The sequence below is a fragment of the Mchenga conophoros genome, linkage group LG12 (genome assembly GCF_057382185.1).
Source record: "Mchenga conophoros isolate Kocher_MC1m ecotype Shallow Benthic linkage group LG12, M_conophoros_male_GT1.1, whole genome shotgun sequence".
Classification (NCBI taxonomy): Eukaryota; Metazoa; Chordata; class Actinopteri; order Cichliformes; family Cichlidae; genus Mchenga; species Mchenga conophoros.
This window is the reverse complement of record NC_140537.1, coordinates 2,018,368-2,027,789: the sequence shown is the minus strand read 5'-3', so window position 1 is coordinate 2,027,789 and position 9,422 is coordinate 2,018,368. Positions and strand designations below refer to the sequence as shown.

Here is a 9,422-nt window from a genome sequence, read left to right as displayed (position 1 = left end):
TGCAAACTGCATTTCGTTGCCCTGTACCTGTGCATGTGCAATGACAATAAAGTTGAATTCTATTCTATTCTATTCTATGTGTGCAGATGTGTGCAGATTCCAAAACACTGCTGGTTTGGAATGATCCTGATTTACTAACATATGCATTGAAAAAAGTACAAATTTAAAATGAAATTACAATGAATACATTTACAAACTGGTGTTTCATTTTTACATTTCACTTTATTTATTTCAATATTTTTAAAAATAAATTTATTTAACATTGAACAGTCTCAAAAAGCTGCAGTCTGATTCTTCTGTAACTGCAGTTCGAATATTCTTGTGTGAACGTGCTCAAACAAACTTTTGTAATCTGGTCCTCTCCATCTTCACCCAATGTGCAATCAGGTCTGCTTCTGTCTTCCTGGCACTAATCACTGACACTGGATCAGCCTCATTAGAACCCCTGCAGAAAACCATATGAAGCAATTGCACATTTTTGGGAGGTTTGAGGAGTTTCTATAAAAAGTGAAAAATGCTCTTGCTGTACCTCAGGTCCAGATGATGGGCTCCTCCAGATATGTTGAGTGCTATCAGTGAGTCACTCAGGGATGTGCGCACCTAAAGCACAAAGAGCTAAGTAACACACATGAAACAGAAGCTTTACTGAATTATAGCTAATTGGTTGACACACTTACCCCTCCGTTGGCCCATGGGTCCAGGTCTCCATTGGAGAAAATAATGTTGCTGGCTGTGGAGAGAGCTGCACACACGAGACTTCATTAGAAACACTAACCGAGAGACAAATGTATTCAAACTTTATGGCAACAAAAAGTTTTTCGTCGTACTTCTTGTTTCACTTTATACAACATGGCTCATTCACACGAGCACTTCTATCTAATGTTAACGTACATTCATACTTTGGCATGCAGCCTGGGATCAAACCACCAGTTCTCTAATTAGGGGACGACCTGCTTGACCTCCTGAACTACAAGCCAGCCCAGCAGAACTGGTGAAATGTCTGTGCTGCAGGCAGGCATGTAGAAAAGCGCGATATAAGACACAGTCCATTTACTATGTAGTTTGTGGCTCTAATCAACAAACCATTTCCTTTATTGAGCCACGTGCAATATAACTTCTAAATGTCAGTCTCATCAGTCTGTTGGTCTTCAGCTCTCACCGTCACCCCAAAACTGGATGTTGAGCCAACCCGGTCGTGGAACCACACCCCAGCGTTTGGAGCAGTACAGCCTGCGGTCTTCCTCAGTGAAAGGCATCGGAGGAAACATGTCCGTCACATTGTTGCTCTCGTAACATAGCTCGATCTCCGTGCATGCCTGCAACGACACAGACGCAGGTTCATCAACATCAGAAAGGATAATATCCAGTTACTCACAGTTAAAATGATCTAAATCTAACTTTCCAAAGCACTGTAGTACTGCCTCGGGGCTTCTTCTGCTCTGTTATCGGTATCAACAATTCCACAAATTGTGTCTTTTAAGATCCATGTTTACATGATTCAAACCCATGTCTACTAATCTACTGTTCCACCCCTGGATTCACATCTGGAGCCAGATCCAAACATCTCTGTGCAGAGTCACTAAAACTGGACTCACCAAAGCACAAAGATAAATCTGAATCATTTTATGAATGGGGAAAGGCAAAAAATGCACATGTTTAATCAGAGGAGACTGGTGACTGGGATAACTTTCACTTTAGTGCTCTGGAAGCAACAGGAGGAGACGAGGTCGGCGAAACATACTACGACTGTGGCATCCCTGAAAATACCCATTCTGCCACAGTGGATCAGTAATGTCACACATGTGGTATTACTAATTCACCAGTGGGTGTTGGAGTACCTGGTAGTCCCAGGCCAGGCTGTCGAAGCCCAGCCCACACCCAGTGGGATCAGCACACTCCAAATACAGGCTGTACAGGTCAAAACAGGGCAGAATCCCGGTGGCGTTGTATACGATCGCTGAAAGATGAAAGAGACATACAGACGTGTTATTAACCTTCGGAGCGAGAGAGAGAAAACGCAAAAGCCCAACATTGTTAAAAGTACCAAAGGTCCACACCGAAGGCCTCATTAAGTGACATAAAGGTTTATATACAACAGTGATCAAATAAAATATTAACACAAGGAATTTGAAGAACTAATCATACAGTGGTGCAAACGTCATTAGTGAAAACCAGCAGCAAGGTTTGGTACAGTTTATAGAGAACGGTCTGAATTATTTACTGAAAACAAAAAGTGTCACATGGAGTGGGTGTAACGGGTGGTCCATGATGGACAGCAGTTCACTCGTGAACTTCTCAGACACCTCCAGATCCTGGACCACGATGCTTCTAGCCTGCCCCCTAGACTCAGGCCTCTCCACCACATCATCAGCAAACCTGAAGCTTAGGTACAGTTAAGCGAGCCAGTCTAAAGCAGGCTGCAGTGAGAAGAGGTGTTTGAACAATGGTTACATAATAGTGCAAGTTATTTAAGGGTTGGTTGTGCGTGACGCGGTCATTACAATCACCAGCCAATCAGGATGGGCAGAAATACGCAGGGAGGGGAATCCCATAGAGACACATGGAAATGAATGTCGGGAGTGAGAAGTGCTACTTCCTTGTTGTCCCTATGCTCTGTCCTAGCTGTGCTGTTTAAACAAAGTTTTGATCATCACTGAAAGTCTCACCTGCAGTGTCTCTGAGGTTACCCAGCAGGTCCGATCCTCCCAGCATGGTTTCACAGGCTACCTGGAAGACAAAGCTGTGTCACCTTTGTCTGGGGGGCTTCATGCTGGTGTTAAGTTGTTCACAATGATCACCTTTACTCTATAATAAAACATTTCTAGGAGTGAGCTCTTCCATTATCATGCTCCCTGATATCAATGAAACGTGTTGGAGGGTATCCAAGGCTCGACCAGCCTCAAGCACGGCTTATCATTTAAATAACACAAAATCTAATGACATGAAGCAGACGGCCTCATTGCATCTTATTATAACACTATGGCTTCTGTTGGTGTGGCATCCTTTGTAGATGTGTTTATACTTTAATGAAATCTGTCATCGGCCCTCAGAGAGGTCTTCTCCAACCGGTAGCCCTGACCAGTAACCGTATCCTTGCTAGTGAAAGACTTATTATGGTCTCGGATTTCTCTGTAACACAGTGTTATTTATAGCATTCTGTCAAATTATAGTCTGGAAAAGACGCCACACGTCCTTCTTCAGCCTGTGTACCTTGACAGGATTGGCAGGCATGTTCCCCATGAAGTGAGTACTGTAAGGGTAGTCCAGCATGGCCATCAGGGTGAAGGCATTCCTTAGAAAACCATTCAGCTGGTGGATGTCCTGGGCAGATGATAGAGGCTTGCACAGGGCAAACGCTGATTGAATGTGACGATACTCTGGCGACAACAACAGAGAGTTTTTCATTATCAGTTACTTTACTTTTTATTACAGGACTTTCCAACTACAAGTAGCACCACATATTCTTTATCAGAAGTCCTCGACAAAGAGAAAATAAACCTTTTGTGCGATGTGCTGCTATAGCAACACTGCGTCACTGAATATTTAAATAGCAGTTCAAATTAAAGCCATCTTTTCATTACCCTGCGATTCAGCCAGTTCTTTCAGCTGATGAAAAGCTCCTCTCACAGCATCTGTGCAGTCAGAGGAAACACTCTCAAAGTCCTGGAGCCAAAGAAAGATCAGTTTGACGGTTACTGCAACGCTATGGTAGGAAAACACTTTCATTTCAGTAGCATGGCAACGCTGAGGAGCCAAAGAAAACTGACACAGGGTTGAAAGTTCCTGCAGGACATGGTTTCCATTATTAACATACATCCCCTAGCTGATGGTCATGAGAGCACATAATCATTATGTACAGTCCTGATCAAAGGGCCGCACCTCCACAAACCACGTAAACCCCAAACACAGAAATCAAACATGAACCCAGTAATGAGTGCACCGTTATTATTGATCACTTCAATGCTTGATGCGAGCGTTTCCATGAGGTGAGTGGGAAAATTTCTCCAAGTGGTGAAGACGGTTGCATGAAGGGCATCTACTGCCTGGAACTGTTTTTGTAAACTTTGCCATCCATCCACAAAGGATCTCAGTTGGATTTAGATCAGGGGAACACGCAGGATGGTCCAACAGAGGGATGTTATCCTCCTGGGAGAAGTCCTTTGTCCTACGGGCATTGTGTGCTGTAGCATCATCCTGTTGAAAAACCAAGTCGTTACCACACAGATGAGGGCCCTCGGTCATGAGGGATGCTCTCTGCAACATCTGGACTCAGCCAGCGTTTGACGCCCCTGCACCTCCTTGTTCCACTGAAGGAAAAGCACCCCAGACCATTATGGCGCCCCCTCCACTGTGGCGCATAGAAAACACCTCAGGTGGGATCTGCTTGTCATGCTGATAACATTGGAAACCATCAAGGTTACATTTGTCCTCCTCAGAGACTAAAACTTTCTTGTCAGTCTACAATCAAGACGTTTCCTTGTGAATAACTACCGAAGGTTAGGAGGTCCAAGAGTTTTAGCAGAACTACTGTGTGTATTGCAGTCTGCACACTTCAGACATGACAGATCCACAGTGATCTGCAAATGTACGTGGAGGCTTGCCTGTAAATCAGGGGTTCTTTAGCCCCGAGGTCACTCAGCAAGTACCACCAGGTGGCATATTACTCAGTCTTCACAATACAACACAAACTGTGCTTCTCCTTTCTTTGTCAGCTTTATTACTGAAACACAATGAACTCGATGCCAGCTCCAACATCCGAGGAAAATGCAATGGTTACTATAGAGCCTGGGATGAGTTTCAGTCAGTGCATTGTTCATATAAGTAAATAATGGAAGCAACACAGGTTCCTTTTGATTAAACCCAATAATCAAGTATCAGAGCAGAAGTGCAGTGATTCTGACTCTGCAATCTCTTCTTCTTTAATCCTGGCTCATTCTGTCCAACCCAGTAAGACCATAACGCATTAAAACAGCAACAACAACACGAAAACACTGCATGTCAGCAAACGTCCTCAGCTGAGGAAGTGCAGTGGGCAGGATAATCCTCGTGTGAAGCTTATACATGAAGTAAATACATGGGCTCACTTCCTTTTTCAACAACAACACTGGGCCTGTTTAAAAGCTCTGTTTGGTTGGTTTGTCCATACGTGGGTGGATACAGAAAAGTCTTTCCATGTTTGCCTCTCAATCATACAGCGTCACGAGCTGGGAGAGAAGGAAAGGAAGCAACTTACACTCGCAACATCTCGGAAAAACTGCCTGGAGTCTCCCAGGCCAGCAGTGGACAGGATGGGGGCGCTGGCGGCCAGAGCTCCAGCCACTATGTTTGGATATTTGAGTCTCATATAAACTGACAACATCCCACCATAACTGCAGGAGCAGATACAATAAACAACAGATCAGCATATATCATAAAGAAGACTCACACATGCCAGAATTGTAAATACCTGTGTGTTTAAACTTGTCAACTTATTATTCGTTTATCATTTTACACTTCAGGAACACACAGAGGTTACTGAAGCTTGCACTCTGCGGCTCCTGTTAGATCTGGTGTCTGATTCCCAAACACTATTTATCCTGGAAATGTCTTTTAGTAACCTTACACTGTCAGAACAGAGAAGCTTGTTTCATTGCAGGCTGCTGCTTTAGTTCAATGCGTGAGCAGCTGGGTTCAAGCCTGACCCTTGACCTTTGCTGCATGTCTTAACCACATTTCCTGTCCATCTCTACTTAATATCCAATTTAAAAAATTATTTCAAGAATGAGGAAAAATCTAATTAAAGCAAGTTATTAGAAATTGGAATCAAAAGTTGTTATGTCTAGGGGCAGGATATACACATTCATTTAAACCGGCTTTAACAGGCTTTGTTGATATGCCCAAATATTAAAGTAAAGAAATAAATACCTACAGTGTAAAGCACAGCTAAAGGCAAGTCACACAAGCAGAGAACAATGATGTCGGTGTGAGTTAGGGGCATCGTACCTGCCACCGAACACGATGGCTGGACAGTCTGTGGCTCCCAGCTGCTGTTTCAGCTCAGTGATCATGATGGCGTAGTCAGCCAGGGCTTGCTCCACCGTCAGCAGGCTGATCTGAGGTATGTTGAAGGAGTCTTTCTCAAATGGTAGCGATTTGCCGTAGTACCTCTGTTAGACAGAAACAAGCAAACAAGAAGTTCAAGCTTTAAGCAACAATCAGAAGACGGGCAGCCACGGTCCAGCTGCTGCAGCTCACAGGTCCAGCATGAGGACGTCCTCCTACATCCTCATGCTTTACTCTAGCTTCAGCTTTACTCTACTTGCCTTTTTGTTACACGAGGTGCAAATAGTCTTGAGCCACTAATAGACTGGTCACAAACACTGTCTGAGTTGTAAAAGAATCTTCTTACATGCTCAGCAAATATGACCAGCGCCCTCTGCTGTGCAGCCAGCTCTGTGATGAATCCAGAATTCAGGGCAAATTCCCAGATGTCTCCTTCATTGCCAGTGTAGAAGAAGATGGGTCCAAAGCCTTTTTCCCAGTACTGATCTAAGAGGACAGGAGAGACCGATATTACGGATCACTTGCTGCTGAATGTCTTATATTATTAACAGGGAACTACATTCACCTGTGATCAGGTAGCGCTGATTAAATGTCCCATTTCCCATACTGTTGAAGTTGAAGTGATCCAGAGTCTGAGTGAAAAACTTCTCTGTGAACCGTGGATCTGCGTCATGATGCTGTCGTGACTAGAAAAAGGAATGAAATGCATAAAGATCAAGACTTTAAACAGGAGTGTCATTTTACATTGTGAATTATTGTTACTGGTTTGTGCACAAACTGGTAACTTTTTTCCTCAATCAGGCATTTAATGGTCATTTCAAATCCATGTCTGATATCTGTAGTATGGAAACCATCTAGATAGAAAATGGGTATTCTCACCAGTGACAACTATAACAATAATAATAATAATAATAATAATAATAATAATAATAATAATAATAATAATGGATTGCATTAATATAGCACTTTTCGAGACCCTCAAAGCGCTTTACAACACCACTATTCATTCACTCTCACATTCACACACTGGTGGAGGCACAGCTGCCCTGGCGCACTGACAGAAGTGAGGCTGCCATATCGCACCATCGGCCCCTCTGGCCATCACCAGCAGGCGGGAGGTGAAGCGTCTTACCCAAGGACACAACGACCAAGACTGTCCGAGCCGGGGCTCGAACCGGCAACCTTCCAATCACAAGACGAACTGCCAACTCTTGAGCCACGATTGAATATCTGAATAATTTTCAGATATTTTAATTATTAAATGAAAACTTACAACAGTTATAATTGGGAACTGAGAAGCATATAAACCTGTAGGCTCCAGTCCACACACCACAAACAAATCCCTGTTGAAGCTCAAGCTCTGCTGGGCCGAAGTCAACAAAACACTCAGCTTTATCACTCTGGGCTCTTGGCGTTCCCAACGTTCCCATGTTGTCTGTAGAGTATAACCCAGCTGTCCTGGGATGGAGCCTCCACTTTACCATTGCGCCTCATCCTTTAAAAGTAATGTGCATGTGCACGATGTATACTGCGCTGCTATTCTCCTCCTCTGACACACAAACAGAAATCAACTGATTTCACAAAAACCAATAAGTGGGATCAATAAGAAATCCAAGGAACTGGTTCTTGGTTCCCATCCCTAGTTTTAATGGAGTTAAACTATTTAATGATAAAATATCAGTAGTTGTAATTGAATTACAGATATCTACAACAGACACTTACATTGGTGAGAATAACAAAAATTAAGAACCAACTACTGAGAAATTAAGAGTTTTTATTTAATCATGAATATCTTTCCTTGGAAATTTGCTGTGGGCACAAATCCAATTATTGGCATTAGTAAATCCATGTTTGCCCACTATTTCCTGTGGAAAAATAAACCAGGTCTGCTAAAAACCATCGTAGTGTGACTTTCGCCCTTCTTCAAATCTGTGAACACTCAGAGAATTTCATGTTTAACTGCAGAACCAAAACATAGCAGGGGAAGTAATTATTGCTGACTCTGCAACATTGCTCAGTTACAAAAAATAAAGTCTCTAATTTTTTATGGTAGTTTCATTATAAGAGAGACAGACAGAAAAACACATCACATAAGCAACACCAGCTGATTGTGTTCATCTGGACGTTTCGTCATCATCAGCTGACGTCTTCAGTCTCAGCTGACTGCAGGTTTCCAACCTTATAAACAGGACGTTTGCACAGTGACTGAAACGAGCAGCAGTGAATGAACACTGGGCTGGGAGGTCAGCTTATGATCATTCATAATTTGGGTGTTGGTCTTTCCGAGTTTTTATATGACGTTGTCAATCACAGAGTCAATCTAAAGCAAAAATATTGCCATGAATTATTGTAACGGTGCAGGTCGCTCAGCACGAAATAAACGATGGAGCATGAAATGACGTTTTAATATTTGACCGCACAGCTTTAGCAATTCATCTCCAACCATGAAAATCAGCGCCTGAGCAAACTTACAACATCAGGTGTTCACCTGATTTTCCGGCTGTAGTTTAAAAACGCGCTTTACATGAACACAGACCGAGCAGCCAGTTAGGCTAACTGGATCACGAGACTCTGGCCGGAAGTAAGGCATGATGAAAACATTGTGTCACGTTACCTGCAAATACGTGTGCGGCAGACTGTGCAGCACGTCAACACACAAGACGAGCGCCACGGAGGACAAAATGAATCTCATGTCCACGGATGTCACCAAAATCACGTCACAGTACAACTGGCCAGAAAGTCCTTTAGTTTTTAAATTCCCGACTACGCCTGCGTCGCACGTCATATGATCCAACGTCGCAGTGATGTGTTTAAGTGCCTTCTTGAATAAGTCGGAATTTCCAGGTTCACAGTCCCGTACCCGAGTACGCGGAAACAAATCTCCGAGAATACGTTTGTTCTTTGTAGAAGTAACATGACAAGATTTAACACATATAAAAACACTCTCTCAAAATACTCTAAATACCCTTCTACTCTAGTCAGTATCTGCATTAAAATTACCTGACAGCAAAATGAAAATAAACAAAAATGAAATGTCACCGTATACATGGTACCGTGAAAGAGTCTTGAGCCACTTCTCAGTTTTCTGGTTAAATATTTCTGCTTGAGAAATGGGAAAAATATTGAATTACTGACAGCTCTAAAGAGATCGAAAGTCAATATTTGGCGTGACCAACAGGGCCTGAATTCTCTTTAGTAAGTTTCTTTATAATTTCTTGAATTTATCCAACATTTCTCGAAGCTTTTTCGAGTAGATTCTTTGGGAATTTGGGTTTTTCTTCTGTTATCTGTTAGGATGATCTCATGCTGATTGAATAATGCTGAAATCCAGGTTGTGGGAGGTTAATCTATGACTCACAGCTACATTGTGTATTTTCTGT

The 9,422-nt window shown here is 42.8% G+C and overlaps 1 protein-coding gene across 1 annotated transcript; it reads right to left on the bottom strand.

The window, feature by feature from the left end:
- Positions 1–202: 202 nt before the first annotated feature.
- Positions 203–8,842, bottom strand: dpp7 (dipeptidyl-peptidase 7). Its single transcript, XM_085293272.1, has 13 exons — positions 8,657–8,842; positions 6,608–6,728; positions 6,389–6,528; positions 5,983–6,146; positions 5,234–5,369; positions 3,582–3,663; positions 3,211–3,377; positions 2,667–2,727; positions 1,839–1,957; positions 1,160–1,316; positions 678–742; positions 530–600; positions 203–445 (listed from the first exon to the last, which is right to left on the bottom strand). The coding sequence occupies exons 1-13, from the start codon at positions 8,825–8,827 to the stop codon at positions 334–336; spliced, it is 1,566 nt and encodes a 521-aa protein (XP_085149398.1). The 5' UTR covers positions 8,828–8,842; the 3' UTR covers positions 203–333.
- Positions 8,843–9,422: the final 580 nt, after the last annotated feature.

Excerpts from the sequence above, each read along its gene's own strand:
- dpp7 (XM_085293272.1), bottom strand. The coding sequence starts at position 8,827 with ATGACGTGCGACGCAGGCGTAGTCGGGAATTTAAAAACTAAAGGACTT. Across the intron at positions 6,147-6,388 it reads TGGTCATATTTGCTGAGCAT|AGGTACTACGGCAAATCGCT; the intron begins GTAAGAAGATTC and ends TCTGTCTAACAG. Across the intron at positions 743-1,159 it reads CATCCAGTTTTGGGGTGACG|CTCTCTCCACAGCCAGCAAC; the intron begins GTGAGAGCTGAA and ends TCGTGTGTGCAG.